The 16,222-nt window shown below is 36.1% G+C and overlaps 3 protein-coding genes across 3 annotated transcripts; all 3 read right to left on the bottom strand.

Moving 5' to 3' along the window:
- Positions 1–3,165: 3,165 nt before the first annotated feature.
- On the bottom strand, positions 3,166–5,373 carry LOC120266620 (protein GIGAS CELL1). The gene is made up of 3 exons (XM_039274264.1): positions 5,253–5,373; positions 4,930–5,149; positions 3,166–4,124 (listed from the first exon to the last, which is right to left on the bottom strand). Exons 2-3 carry the CDS (start codon positions 5,137–5,139, stop codon positions 3,693–3,695), a joined length of 642 nt encoding a protein of 213 aa, XP_039130198.1. The 5' UTR covers positions 5,140–5,149; positions 5,253–5,373; the 3' UTR covers positions 3,166–3,692.
- Positions 5,374–6,918: 1,545 nt separating this feature from the next.
- Positions 6,919–9,593, bottom strand: LOC120267435 (ras-related protein RGP1-like). Its single transcript, XM_039275090.1, has 2 exons — positions 9,285–9,593; positions 6,919–7,605 (listed from the first exon to the last, which is right to left on the bottom strand). The coding sequence occupies exons 1-2, from the start codon at positions 9,509–9,511 to the stop codon at positions 7,164–7,166; spliced, it is 669 nt and encodes a 222-aa protein (XP_039131024.1). The 5' UTR covers positions 9,512–9,593; the 3' UTR covers positions 6,919–7,163.
- Positions 9,594–9,755: 162 nt separating this feature from the next.
- LOC120267434 lies at positions 9,756–12,674 on the bottom strand. The gene is made up of 7 exons (XM_039275089.1): positions 12,262–12,674; positions 11,498–11,692; positions 11,271–11,405; positions 11,009–11,128; positions 10,843–10,929; positions 10,313–10,747; positions 9,756–10,038 (listed from the first exon to the last, which is right to left on the bottom strand). Exons 1-6 carry the CDS (start codon positions 12,640–12,642, stop codon positions 10,331–10,333), a joined length of 1,335 nt encoding a protein of 444 aa, XP_039131023.1. The 5' UTR covers positions 12,643–12,674; the 3' UTR covers positions 9,756–10,038; positions 10,313–10,330.
- Between the last annotated feature and the right edge of the window lie 3,548 nt (positions 12,675–16,222).

Here is a 16,222-nt window from a genome sequence, read left to right as displayed (position 1 = left end):
TTCACTATCCACATCACCCAAACCAACAACATCTCCCAAAATAAAAATATGATCATAGCAATTTATATAGAAATTTAATTTAACTAAGCTACCCATGGTACAAGGGACCACACACCCTAAAAGAAATACTAATTATAATAGAAGGAATTGCCTTGAGGGAAGAGAAGCTCCATAATTATCCCTGGGTTCGTGAGAATTGAGTACTTAACCAAAGAAAGGAACTAGTCTTGGAATAATCACCCGAACTTGGGTCCAAGACAGCCCAATAACATTTGTTGATGGATCCACGTTATTAATGGGCTAAGATCCACACTGGACTAATGGGTCCAAGACGGCCCAATAATCACCCGAAGTTATGGTCCTGTTGTCTTGCTATAGGGTTCAAATCTTAAGTCAGGGAGTTGAAATAGACCCATCATCAACTAATGGGCTAAGATCCACACTAGACTAGGTTTTCTTCTAATTTTAAAGAGCTTGCATGCAAGCTACTAATATGGAAACAGGTTAGACCAATAGATACCTAGTGTGTATGAAACTTTTCTCATATAAAAACCGGTCACATCATAATAAATGAATCAAATGATGCACTGCCCAACTTGACCACTATTCTAGCCAAGCTATTAATCACAACACCCCATAGTGAACCATAGGTCCCTATCATGACATTAGGATCATCCTATGCACAATACTTACAGGAAGTATTAGCCTCAACTACGTTACACATCTCCGTCTATTCTTGTCATTGGTAAATTCAGTATGTTGGCAACAAAAAAAGGGTCTTGCACATAGGTGCTTTGTGAATATTGTCTCCAAGAAAGTGTAAGTGTGATATTAATGACCATCAACTTAAGCTAAAAGAAATCTTGTACAACCCCAACTAGCAACTCATTGCAACCTAGTGTACCATTTCAAGAGGGAATGGCTACTATAATGAAGGGCCCAAAAATTCAGGAGAATTGTTTTACTACTAGCTAGCATCACCGTCTTTCCTTTTCCAATCAAGGTATCATGTGATTACATCATATAAGCTTTGTCTTTAACCCATAGGAATCAAAACCCTCAACTATAGCACTAAAAGGTGGATTTTTAAAGGAATAATGGTGAATTGCACCAACGAGCAACTCAAACAGTATAAAGGAGCATTAAAATCCTTCCAAGTGTACAAAGAACCTTCTCATATCCACATTAAGGCCAACATTAAGAGAAAGGTACGGGAGGCACACTAATGTATAAATGACCTCGAGAGAGATTCTGTCATTGTTTTAAACGAAGATTAATTTGCCTATTGGCTTAAGCATCTCCATAATAGTCACTCAATTCCAACAGTGGAGTGGTAGATGATAATTATCTAGCAATAAGATCTAACTAGTGTCACTCCCAAGAGCTGAACCTCCAATAACTACCACACGAGACTTAACATGTATGGGCCATACTTGTTATTGAGTAAAGAGGAGCTCTCCTCTCACTGAAGCACACGGCTTCTTCAAAAGGAAGAAGATAATGAATTTGTTATCCCTGAACACCATGATATTACCAATTTGTATCAAGTTTACAATTAGAGACTCAATAGTCAATATCTTATGCCAGTCTACCTCGAGATGACCATGATGATGGATAACTTCTTCAATTCTCCTTTGACTTGGTGATGTCCTTTGCTAATAAATGTGAAAGTGAAAGACAAGTATGTGCAAATATAGATGATGCACTAGGTTACACCAAAATATTTGGAGAGTTCGAGGGGTTGTAGGCCAGTGATCAACATTTGCTCTTTGAAGATCACTTCCTAATGCTGAGATGCTTATGCCATATGCTAGGTGACTACAGGTCCTAGGATGGGAAAGGGCAATTGACACTAATGTAATTGGAGCAAAAGCATCATTAGCACATAAGGAGATAAAGGCACTCTAAGATGTGGTAATTATGATGGAGGCATTCACACATGGTGGTTAGAAGCCCAATAAGCATTGCTTTTTAAAGCTAGAACTTGGCACGAATGAAGTTGTGTTAAAAGGATATCATTAGCCCAAGGATATGAAGGGCTTCTTCTCCTATGGTGAACCATCCAACATACTTTTTGCACCAAAGTTAAATGATAAGACCTGATTTAGGTTCACCAAAGCTACAAATGCCTAAGGGTCAATAGCCTGCACATAGGTCACATCAATGCAAATAGTTCCACATTGTGATCACATGAAACTCATGTTAGATCCTCCAGCTAACACGTCACCTTGTGCCCTGCCGAAGGCATTGCCCAAGAAAGGTGAGCATGCCTTTTTAGGTGATAATGGGTTTTGTACCAGGGTGCAATGGGACAAGCTCGACCCTTGTACTAGCACTAAAGGTAGTTAAACTACATTAGTATGTTCTTGTATATTTTGGTTGATCTTAAATATTTTTATATTAATATAGTCCATGAGATAAACAAATTGTTATACTGTCAAGGGCCATACAAAACATTTGTATGTTGATTAAAATCATGTTCATTATGTTCTAATAAAATTTTAAGCACTAGTTGGCCGCTGCCTAATATAGTGACTTTCATATCTTTTTATTCAAGTTTAGATCCAACAATATTGGTAGAGTTGAGTAAGTGAAAACTCTTTAGGTGAAAAATCATAAAATAAGAAAATGTAGATTTAAAAAATAAATAAAAGAAACTTTATGAAATAACACTTTGAGCTTAATTATTTTATTTTTTTTCGTCATTAATCAAACAACATGGGAAGAATTCATATTAGTTAAAACTAACCTTTGGCTGCGATAGATCAAAATTTTTTAAATTCAAGACTATAATAAGTAGTATATAAATGCATGATTGGTTGCAACCTTTTACGCATGATAACAACTAGAATGCACGTATAAATTTGATAAAAAACAAAAAAAACAAAAAAAACAAAACAAAAAAAAAAATGACAAACGGATATAAAACACATAAAATTAATTCACCACTAATCCAATAAAAAAAAGCAAAACTATACACAAATAGAGAATTAACAAATCATTACTAGATAGCCTATAAAAAGGTGCATAACCCCAGTTATTAGATGGATATTTAAAAATGCCAAGCTAAACTTGAAGAAAAAACAAGGTAGAAAATATAAGCAATAAATTTCCAAATTAAAAACAATTTCCAGGTAGGTACACGTTAACAAATAACTGATATACTAAAGACAATAAAACAAAAAGACAAATAAATTTCCAAGCAACCAGAATACACGCACAATAACAAATAACTGAGACCATAATAAAAAAAACACACACACAGACAATTAGACTTTAAGCAATAAATGCATTTCTTAAGACTACGTAAACTAAGCACTGCTTCAGTGCACTATGTCGAAGTTACAGCTTATGGACTCAAAAAGAGTCACTCTAAAAATCTCTTGAGACAACAAACAATTTCATGGCCAACAAGAATTGTACGTTAGGGTAGACACGCACAGCACCTTAACCCCTTCTAATCTCCCAAAACCATAGAGAAACCCCAAAGTCTCTCTAGCCACTCGTAGCAATGGCATATGTACACAGAACTACAGAAGTCAAATTACATAACCCTACTAAGCCCCAAGCAGGAGATGACAGCAAAAAAAGAGTAGCAGTGAGCTTCAACTGAATTGAGCTCATTCAGTGGGTCCACAAGAGTGTCTGTCTTTAAACCAGAATTTCACAGCTGAAACGAAATGTTTCAGTAATCAGCGCATTGACAGAAGAATGTTCCTCCGTGCAGTGGTTGTCCTCCTAGTGTTTTGCTCTTTGGTCTTCTTCAGGTTCTTCAGCACTGACTTTTCAATCACATCAATTGACCTGCATAGCTTCTCTTCAGCTTCAATTGGATTCAGAGTTTTAGCAGAGGGCTTCACTGACAGGGGAGGGGATAAGGTCTCAAGTGATTGATCAGCTGGGGGTGGAGTTGTGGTAACTAGGACTGTTGTATTAGTAGTTGCAGTAGAATCAGAAATATTAGAAGCTGGGTGTGGAGTGGATGGTGTCTGACCAGAAGGACTGGATACTGGAGGCAAAGGGCTTGGGGAGAGTAAGAGCCTTGGTGATGATTCAGTCCCAATACCAAGCCTCCTCCTCTCAGCTGCAGCTGCTTCCATGCGAGCTCTACTCCTTTCCAAAGCCTTGAAATTTAAAGTAAACAAACAAAAGAATTCAGTCCAAGATTCTAAATGCACAAACAGCAGAGAGATATTGGCAGTGTTTTTGGTTTTCAGAAAAATATATGGCATGAACTGAAAAGATAAAAAATTAATCAAAGGGATTCAACTGCTTCACACGTTCATCAAATTTAATTTCTTCATCCAATCAAACACATTAAGGAAAAAAAAAATTTCCTTTTTTGATGTCTAATCATGAATCTTGTCTTTATTCTACAAAGCACATGCAAGGCATCAATCATTACACTTTCGGTCATTCAGATAAATAATAAAAAGAAACACAACCATTACATTGTACAGATTAACATTGTTCAAAAGTATACTGAAAAGGCAAAGAAAATACTCAAAATTAGCTGGAAAACACACACACACACACACACACAAAAACACACATTAACAACGCTGGTTGTTTTCCTGAAAATCCAGGTCAATTAAGCCTACAACTTCCCTTATCTATCATGCCATCACTCAAAACATAACCACAAAAGTAGAAACTCTAAATCACTAATGGTACATATAAAGAACCATCAAGAACAACAGCAGTACGAGCACAAAAACTTCGCTAAAAGTCCAATAATTTAGAATTATAAACCTAAAATTCATTAAAAACCAGAAAAAAACATACAGACCTATAAGCATTTCAAAGAAAACAGCAGAAAAATAATCCAAAAAATTAAATTTTTTTTCCAAGATACTTACTTTTGAATCCACTAAAAACATTCACAGATCTCTAGAAAAGAAAAAGGAAATAAAGAACCAACGATCTTACACGAACGATGACGGTGATGTCCCTGAGCGGAGTACGAGGGTACCAGGCCGGAAGCGGGCTCCTCCGGCGACGAGCACTCCTCCAAGGGGGCAAGTTCTCCTTGTTATCCACCGCGATCACCATCGGCGACCGAGGACTTGCTCCCCTCCTCATCCACACGCCATCCTCCACTTTCCCAACCCTCACCATCCATTCCTTCAACTCCGGCATCGTCTCCTACCTAAATCCGCACAAAAACCATCAAAAAATCGCAAAAAAAAGGCTAGAAAATCAAGAAAAAACAAACAGGACATGCGATTTTAGGGAAAATTTTCTCAAATTACCTGCGGATCAGGGGTTCTTCGTCTCGGATTCTTGAGCGCTGGGGTTCTTGGAGTGGAAATGGGGATCGGGTGGACTGCATTGAGATTCGAGATGGAAACAAGGGTTTCGAATTTTATAGGGCTTGATAGATGATGGAATGGTAACTAGTTTCAAAACTTCAAATTTTCACTACTGGCGGCCAACATGAAATTACAGTTTTAACCTCAATTGGATGCACGTGCGCTATTAATGTGAAAACTTTAAAAAAAAATTAGGGTACCAAAATTGTAATATTTATTTATTATTAAAGCCGCTAATTATGGATTGCTTATTTTTTTCAAATTTTTTTAGTAAATTAATTTTATATATATAAAATTACAAAATTACCCTTTATGGATGTTTAAAGGATCAAATAGGAATATACTTGAATAAATCTATTTTTGTGATGTAAACATAGATTATTTTTTGGTAGATATTAAAATAGGTCTTTAATTTGTAAGTATTTTGTATTTTTTTTAATAAAAAATGTCTGTAATTTAAAGTGCTTTTATGGATAGGTTCTAAAAATTGTTTGTTTATCTTGGAGGCAGATTTCAAAAACTGTCTATAATTGTTAATTTTTTAAAAATATTTGAAAATCTGTCATCTTTAATGTTAGGGTTGATTTTAAAAACTACTTAAAATCATTTTTAAATAAGATTTGTGACTAATTTATTGTTATTATATATAAGCAAAATGTTTATTTTCATGACGAAAAATAAAAAATATATATTAAAATTAGACATTTTTGACTTGCGAAAAAAATAGCTTATTGTAATAGGATTAATATTATCTCTAAAATCAACAGTTATATATACACCCTAAATGGGCGCTGAGAAATGCAAATAAATAAATAAATAAATACATTCTAAAATCTAATTAATTATCTATTATCATAAACAAATAGACACAAATATATAAAATATTCTTCTACTTTTTATATAAGAACCCTGACTTATGTAGATTTGAAATCTATGGATGTCGGTATAGTCATTGGATCAACATAATAACATCCAACCACCCTATTTGCTCTCTCTCTCTCTATATATATACCTTAATTCTATTTGTCCCTCTCAAACTCCATTTTTCTTATTTCTCATCATCTACGAAACCCTAAAGATCTACATAATTATATAGTCACTTAAACATTTAATATGCCAGGTACACTTTTTTGTATAAGCTTCTTTTTTATATTTTGAGTTATCATTATTTATATGTTAATTTATGTCAAAAAAAATGTATCTAAATAATTATTGTACTCGCACGACAAACGATTTGGTCAAAAGAATAGAATGCAAAAGATCATGTTTGCTTATGTATCTTTATGATACCTTTTTATTTGTTTATAAAAAGACCATTTTATAAATTTTATGAAAATATAGATTGATATTAATTTGTATTCCCTTCTTTTATTTTTGTTTTACACAAAAAAAAAGTCCGAATGGTATATAAATAAATAAAAATGATTTATAAAGTTAAATAAGCAAATATTACTTGTCCTGCACGGGCTCATATACATATCTCATATTGACAAACTATAAGGGGATATATGTGTAATTCAGATTTTTGCAAGGGTATGTATGTAAAACACACACACACACACACACACACATAAAAGCCTATGCAAATGCAGTGAATATCTCAAGGTAAGCAACAAACAACAACAGAGTTTTTTTTCAATATTACTACAAAATTCATGTGAGCGAACTACACTCACCTTGAACTTATTTTTGCCCTAACTGCATATCTCTACTCTTTAATGCTCTTTAAATCAATCACATATAATTTAATTCAAATGCAGAAGAATTGAAATCCAATGAAACAAATATATGCAAAAAAAAAAACAACAACAACAACACCACTTTGAACAGACAAAACCTCGGCGAAGAAGCTTATGTCGACATACAACAAGAGGAACTGGCCGCAACAGTTGGTTCCTGACGGGGGACAACAATCTTGGTCCCCTTAGGAACGCCGGAGTTACCATCTTGGTCACCGTTGGCAATGAGAGATTTTTTGCTTATAATTCGGTAGATCTCAGTAAGTGCAGTAATAAAGGCGGTCTCGACATTTGTAGCCTCAAGCGCAGACGTCTCCATAAAGAAAAGGTTTTCACGTTGCGCGAATTCCTTTGCATCTTCTGTAGGGACTGCTCGAAGTGTCCCTAGATCAGATTTGTTGCCAATGAGCATAATGACAATGTTCTTGTCAGCATGACTTCGTAGCTCGTCTAGCCATCTTGCCACATGATCGAAAGACTGGCGCTTGGTAATGTCATAGACGAGCATTGCTCCTACCGCTCCTCTGTAGTATGCACTTGTAACAGCACGGTATCTAGCATCCAAGCCATGAAAACAACAAACAGTTAGTGACAATATGAAACTTAAGAAGAAAAGTGAAGACTCATTTCCTCGCTCTTGAAACATTGCCCTGCTAAAATTGAATCAAATGCAGAGAAAAATAGAGGTATCGGAAACAGGAAGATGCACAAGCCTTGAAACAAAGACAATGAAATCTTTTTATCTCCTCATCCACACAATAAATTCTGGTGCCCTATTATTAATTGAGAATTTTAAAGACCCTCTCAAGACGATGCCACATAGTCACTTGGTTAAGTCACTACCTCTATTTCGATGGCACATTGAATGTATTGAAAGCAAGCAAACCATAGTGAATAGGTTAAAATAATCTTATCATAAGTTTTATCTAAAATACAAAAAAGAAATTACATGACTTCAATATTTGACATAACGGAAAACTGATGTTAAATTATTTAAAATGGTATGAATCATTAATTAGCATAAAAAACATTACCATATACTACAATAACTTCAATGGATCATTGTACAAAAATTTATCATGATGTCGCCACTCCACCAATTGGAGATGTATTGATATAAAGTATTGGCAAAAGGATGAACACCAATTGCTCACAAAATACAAAGTGGATTCTCTCAAAAACACTTCTATTTGACCCTACTCTTTGGCCTCTTGTCTCCTAATTGTTGAACTAGGTCACCACTTGCTACCACCCCATCCGTAGATTTTCAGTGTGCATAATCAACCATAGTAAATTTGACACATTTCAATCAAATACAAATGGTCAATTATATCAAATTTTGAAACCTTTCTCAAAATCTACAATTCCAAATTGTCTGAGCATATAACACAGAAAATTTGACAATTTACAATCAAATGAAAATGGTTAATTGTGTTATACTTCAAATTCTTGTTCAAAATCTACCATTACAGCAAATTGTCTAAGCACAGAAAAATAACAAATTTCACAGATTTCAATCAAATTCAAATGCTTAATTTTATCACAATAAACTCTTTTTCAAAATCAACCATCCTTTGCACCCCAATATCATCACTGCTATTATTCTCAATACACTGCTCAACAATCACCAGAAAATAGAGAGTACAACAAATGCAAACATCATAAAACTACAACAGTGATACAGATTTGAAACTTTATGCACAATGAGAAGTTCCCATATTGATATACCAAACCAATACAAAAATGAACCAATATTCACAAAAGTAGGGTAAGAAAACAATATAAAACAAAATTAAAATGATGCACAGTTCAATAAAGGGGATCAAAAGGATTCAAACCTCATTGGCTTAATTTTTAAATCATCATTTCATAAAAAGTCAACATTTTTTCCACATCCAAATATCCAATCCAACCAAACCCAATTACTCATGATTAAAAAAAAAAAAATGCAAACCGTTATGTTATAAAAGTAATTCAATAAAGAACCAATCTTTTCACGTTCATAGGAACAATCATCCAACTCCTGATCCAAACAAAATACAAACAAATTATCAGAATTCCAAATTTAAAACCATTTGACAATCCAAATACCAACAAAAATCCCAACTTTCTCCAGTTATCCAACTCCAAACACCAGATCAATCACAACACAATACCCAGCCACAAAATCAACAAGAACCAATCAAAAGACAGAAGAAAACAAGAAAATATAAAGCAAAGGAGGAGAACAAACCTCTCCTGGCCGGCGGTATCCCAGATCTGGGCCTTGACGGTCTTCTGGTCGATGGCAAGGGTCCTGGTCTGGAACTCAACGCCGATGGTGGCCTTGGAATCGAGGCTGAACTCGTTGCGCGAGAACCTCGCGAGCAGCTGCGATTTCCCCACGGCCGAGTCCCCGATCAGCACCACCTTGAAGACATAGTCGATCCTCTGGTTCAGCTCCGAATATGAGCTCGTCATCTTCCCCTTATTCTCGCCGCGGAGCACCCTAAACCAAGCACTCCCTCCCCTCCCTTCACCTCCTCCTCCCCTCTCTCCCTCTCTTTCTCTCTGGTAATCAAGCAAGCAAATTGTTCCCAGAAACCAGATCGCGAGGCACGCTACTTTCAATAGTTCTTTTACCAGATATGCCCCTTCAAAACCTCATAATTACATACAAAAGACTATGGTTTGCGGTGAGTGTTAAGTATAGCCTTCAAACACTAGTTGGTCCAAATGGCACATGTTATTGCTAAAACAGTCATTGGTTCATACAGAAATGACTAGGCTTCATTTTAGCAATTTGACAAAAGTATAGATAAAATGTAAATTAAATATCATAACAAATAAGCTAATTGTATTAATACAGGAACTAGGCAATTCCTAGGAGGGAAAACATAGTAACATACATAGATGCCTGAAAGCCTAGCTCTGAGTCTTCCGAGATTTACTTCTTCACATGCATGATGCACCCCTTCATTCTTATACATCCAGCAAAATTCGAACATCTGAAAATCAAATGTCAACTTTAAGCATTAGAGGATGATCAAGCTGGAATTACGGGAAAAAAACAAAAAATTTATGAGTTAAAAGACCATAGGATGAAAAATATAAAGGCAACAAGGCCATTGGTTCTTAGATTTACAGCAGATACGAGTTCATAAATTATATAAATGTGTAGTCATGGGGGATAACCACTAATATTAAGGATGTGCTGGCATGGTGACATGTAATTTGGGTGAAGTTACTATATGCATGAAGTTATAGAAATAAGAAGTTTACCAGGTAGATATTTAGAATTTAAACCCATTTTCTTTGTAAAATTGGTGTCCTTGACTCCGGCATAGCACGCCTACGAATTCTTTTCAAGTCTCCACTGGAAGGGCCTAGCTGTCCTGGTCTAGATGTCTCATTTAGTTCAATGTTCTGGTTCATGTGGTTTTCTTTTAGAGGACTAAGACATTGTTGCTTCATTGGTTTATCAATTGATTTTCGAAAGGAACTCATCTTCATTGATGGTTGACTCTGAGTTCTTTTCTCTTCAACACCACTGCAGTGAAGTATACCCCCTGAAGGTGAATCTGAATCCGAAGACGATGGACTAGTACTGCTCATGTCATAGAGAATATTACTGGACATGAATGGAAGCTGCGGGGGGTCATTGGAGTTTGATAAGGTCGGGGAGGACTTTCTTCTTAGCCTTGTCAATTGAATAACCTGCATTAAATATTAAACTCAGTGTGTGTGTGTTTCTTAGAACAAGAAACATATAAATCATGAGGACAAGAAGAAATGAGAGCTTTACAAAGTACCTGTTGCTCTAGAGCAAGCATATCTTTCTTCATTTTACTAATCACCATGTTTTTCCTTCTTATGATCTCTTCCAACTCCATAATTCTCTTTTTGGGGCACAAGAAACATATCAAGAGATAGTTTAGAAAAAATATAGAAATTGAAGAAATAGAACTAGTTACACACCTTGGAACTAACAACACCAGATGCATGGATGGCAGCACTCAGTTCTCTTATGGTTGAATCCTTCTCTTCACATTCCCGGCGAAGATTGAAATAATCTTGCTCTGCAGCGAGGGTACTCAACTGTGTCCAATTTTAAATGTAAAGGCAACATAACCAAGAATTGCAGTTAAGAATAATGTCACATTAAACTATGGCATCTTAGAACAATAATACAAGTCAAATGCCAATTGAATTGTAAACAAGTTCATGAATTTCTTCCCACCTGGATGTCCACAGAAGATGTAACACTAGCACAAAAATCAGACAAATCAGACAATCGACGCTCCTCTTGTTCGCCACTATTGACATGAGCGCTCTTAAACATCTCATCTTTGCGAAATTCTCTCACACACTCCTCCTTTACATAGAAACTAGAGCTTAGAAAACAAACTAACAAAAAGAGAAACAAAAGAGAAAGAAAGCAGCTAATCAAAATTAAAGCATTTATACCTTTGGCTTATCCAAAGAATTCTTAAAGAGTGGGGTAATTCCACTCTCAGGATTCAGTTCTGGTAACTTTAGACAAGAAGGCGCATCATTCTCAAAATGCATCTTGTTGTTTGATTTCATTGGCCAATCCACTGCAGTACTCATTTGCATACACAGATCATCAAGCTTTTGTTGCATGCCTAGGAGCACTTGATCCTGTTTAAGAAGGGAATTCAAAAAAGTCCATGAATTAAACCCACTAATCAGAAAAAGAATCATATTGAAACACATACAGCTAAGAAAAAAAAAAATCCTATGACAAAGTTCTTCTCTTAAAAGCCAAGCAATTCTTTGTTTCAAAAAATAAAAAAGCCAAGCAATTCTCTGCTTTCCAAAATCGATTCCATAGAGAGAAGTTTGATTTTTTTTTTTTTCATCACAGATTGCAAGCCATTTGTTCATTGTAAAGCAAAATACATGAAAAAGACAAAATGTCAATGAAACAAGAGCACTGAGAGAAAATTTTAGACCTATTTTTTCCCCAAATATCACAACGAAATTGAGACTTAGAAACCAAACACCGTATTAAAAAAAAATAGATTTAAATACACTAAAAGAAAGAGATTTCAATGAAACATGAGAGCTAAAAAAAATTGCACCCCTTTTTTCTTCATATTTCATAAGGGAAAAAAGATTTAGAAACTCAAAATTTTATTTTAGTAAAGATTCATCCAATTCGCAAGAAAATGAATTGAAAATCAAACATAATAAAGCCATCAACTGACCCTAAGATCGACTGATCTCTGGAGCTGCGATATCTTCTTGGATCTCTTAGACTCAGCGGTGGCTACGCCCATCACGGCGACGATGAGCACCCTATGGAGCGGACTGAAGAGCTCCCAAGCGACGGTTTCATCAGGGTCTAAACCTCCGCCAATAGCCTTCGCCGAAGTTGCCTCCTCACCGCCTATGAGCCGTCCCTGCAAGGAAACCCAAGCCAGCTGCCTCCTAGCGGAGAGCACCGGCCGTCCTCGCTCTTTGAAACAGCTAGAGAGGCGGCGAGGGGATGGTGAAACGCATGGGGCGAAGGGAGCAAGGGACACGGTCCACGGAGGCTGTGATTGCGCAGCCGGGGATCGATCGGCGCCGGCAATGTCGCCGGACATGGCGAAATCCTCGGGCGGCGAAGGTGGAGTAGATTGATTGAATGGTCGGGATTTGAAATTTTAAGAAGAGAAGGGGGAAAAAGGACTTTGAGATTCGGGCACGGGCAAGATTGAATTACGAAAGAACACGTGTGTCATAGCCGTTCGGTTTTCCCCGTGTTTCAGTTTAAATTTAAATTGCGAAGAGAACCGGATTCGGGCCTGTAGTCCACTTTCGGGCTAACGGACTTACGGGACGCTACCCGATAATGAAAAAAAAATTTTGTCATAAGAACTTTCTCATAAATATATTTAAAAATGGTACAATACCCCATTTAGTCCCTTTACTTTTTTCTTTTTAACCTTTTAGTCCATCTACTTTAATTTTATCTTTTTAGTCCCTCTACTTGTCAAAATGAGTAAATCAAGTCCCTCCCCAATAACGGTGTTACATGGGTCGTTAGCTCAGTCCGATGTGGCATTCTCGTGAATGTAAAAATATTTTAAAAAACTAAAAATGAATAAAATAATAATTTTATTAAAACCAATGTCGATCCGAATCTCGATCAAACGGATCCGAACATTGGTCTTTTCATCTCTCGAACCAAGTAAAAAAACTCTAAAAAATCAACCGGAGAAGTCATCACCGGCTCAAATTCGGCATCATCTCAATCTTGTCCTCCTCCCCCGAGACATCTCTCTTACTTTGGCTTCCCCTCATCCTTTATCCCCCTAGCTCTCGCCGAGATCTGGATCTTACCCTCACATCATCACCGCCAAAGCTTCAAGATAGGTGGTGGAGACTTCTAAGCTGAGCGATCAGCTGGTGAAGACTTTTAAGCTGAGATGTTCATTTGAAGAGATATTCAACATGATGAAGTCAACCTGAGATTTTTCCTTGATCTTAGCATTAAAATGTATCTTTTGTTTAGGTGTTGTATGTTAATTTTGTTTTGATGTTCATGAGTTTTCTTAAATGTAAGTAACGTTCTCAAGAATTTAACAATACTGAATTCGGTTGATTTAATAAAATTTTAATATTATGATATTATTATTCCAATAGGAAGAAAGCAACATCCTTTTTTTTATTTCATTCAACAAAGATGAACTGAACAAGTCATATTTTACTCCACAGAACATCTACTTTGCACAAAACTTGTTTCTGATCAGAAGATGATCAAAGGAGACATTACAACCTAAAAGACATTGTATCACAAAATATATATATATATATCACAACCCAAAAAAAAGTCATCACAAATGTCATTTGAAGGCTCATTGTCTTCAAATTTGAGGATTTGCTTCATGTGGATCATTTGTTCCGCTTTGTTGTGTTGAAAAGTCTGGGCATTCATTTGCTGCAGATGAAGGTTGTTCATTTAATTCCCCATATTGAGAAGGTTCTGCATTCTTGTCATTTAATTCAGCAAGCTTCCTTCTCCTTAATTCCTGCCAATCATACAATGTAAGAGTTTAGTATCAACTATTTAGAGATACTATGTTGAAACATAATTTACAAACATAACTTACTAACAAGTCCTTAGTTGTCATAAATGAAGACCTGCTACCCAGTTCCCTACCAACAATTAGCTGCTCAGTTTAAGCACCTTACAACCAACATAATGAGATCATTTTCTATTTTGTGAATCAATTTTACCAAATTATCAACTTATTATTTTCGTCCTTACCCAAAAAATCTTAACTGAACCACTTGAGTTAGTTGCATATCTTGGTTTATTCCTTCTAGACCCTTCTGAGGGAGTGGTAATTCCTATTGAAACTATGTCTTCTTTATTGTGTTTGAACTTGTGCCTGTTTAATTAATTTCCTCTCATCAATTAGTCTTACCAATACTTTCATCATCCATCAAACATTGTCTAATAAATAAATGTGGGGCTTACATCTAGACAAACTGTGGCAGCTGCATTCTTTGTTTTTTTTTTTCTTCTTGGTTGTCCTACTATCATCTCCTGCTGCAAGTGTGCCATGTTTTGGATTAGCATGGGGAGCCTGAATATTATAAATTGATGGCAACAGTAACATCAACTCAAATTCATGATAGGTGAAGGTATAATGGGTTGGTAGGTAACCAAATAAGACAAATATGTTCAGTAATATCAAATAACTTACACTAATAATTCTTAGTGGGCATCTAGTCATGTTGTGTCCTTCAACACGACGAATTTTACATCTCATTACCCTGCCTCCTCTTGAGAGTTTGGCTTGACCTTTGTTGTTTCTTTCTAAAGGCTCTCTTCTTCTCTTTTTTATAGGTCTCCCAGGCATCCTCCTTGCTATGGGTGTTTCCAATGGACCATATTCACTCCTTGGCCAATATTCTCTTCCTCTAATTGGATTGACAGGATAACCATAAGCCTTCAAGTAAGTGTCTTTTCTAAACCACTCAGCCACATACTGGAATGGATCTGCCCCTTCAAACAGTATTGCAGCAATTCCATGTTGGCATGGGATGCCACTTTTGTCCCATTTATCATATGAGCAAGTATGATTTCCTAAGAGGACAACATACCCCTCTCTGACATGCATAGCAAAATTATCCCAAAAAACTTCATGCCTTGAAGATCCATTCAATCAAAGGTAATTGATCCTTCACAGCATGTATATGACCCTGCAAGGGAAAACCATGTATAAATTAAAACTAGTTACATTTGAAATAGTTACATATATTATTTACATCACATGCCTTCTACATGTCACTGATTATTGCCCAACTCAGTCCATCATCAAGCCCAAGATCAACTTTCAAATGTTCTAAAAACCATCCCCAACTCTCACTGTTTTCTCTATCCACAATTGCCCAGGCCACAGGGTACATCTGGTTGTTTCCATCTCTCCCAACTGCCACTAACAACTGCCCCTTCATTATTCCTTTTAAAAAGCACCCATCAAGTCCTATTGTGGAATATGGAAGGTTGAGATCAATTACAATGAAAAGTCATGTATGTGTACTTGAGTTTTAATTTCTTGATCAGAATAGGTCAAGTTGAATCACACGCTGAAAGGACAGCAATCCTTATGTTTGTTGGAATAGATTGGTGTTTAAAATTTTTAAAAGAACGTTATTTTTTAAGCTTAGGCCCTAAAAAAGTACAACAATCTTTAAGCCACTAGAAAAGGGAACCATTTGATCCACTTAGACAAAATAACACCAATCATCCAACCATCAGCAATCAGCATTTAGGATAGCACAACACAAATATGCTATATCACATGATCTCCCTTTTCCAAAAAAAATACTTAAAAAAAAACATGGACTTGATATGCACACACACAAAAACTTATATATATATATATATATATACATACTTACAGTGGTCTTCCCCCACCACCACCACCAACACACACACTTTAAATTTAATGGATTAAGCTTATACAGTGGCCCAAAAACTTACTAAGGGGGTGTTTGGATGTCAAGATTGGAGTGGGAGTGAGGGGGGATTGGATATAATCCCGTGTTTGGGCATACATCAATGGGAGTGAGGGTGGACTGTGGAGGGAGTGAGACTCACCCATGTGACTGAGTCTCACTCACCAAGAATTGGGCGGACTACCCAATCCTGGACATAGAAGTGACATATAT

Source organism: Dioscorea cayenensis, chromosome 8 (genome assembly GCF_009730915.1).
Source record: "Dioscorea cayenensis subsp. rotundata cultivar TDr96_F1 chromosome 8, TDr96_F1_v2_PseudoChromosome.rev07_lg8_w22 25.fasta, whole genome shotgun sequence".
Lineage (NCBI taxonomy): Eukaryota > Viridiplantae > Streptophyta > Magnoliopsida > Dioscoreales > Dioscoreaceae > Dioscorea > Dioscorea cayenensis.
Note: the sequence above shows the minus strand (reverse complement) of the source record. Positions and strands in the feature narration are given on the sequence as shown.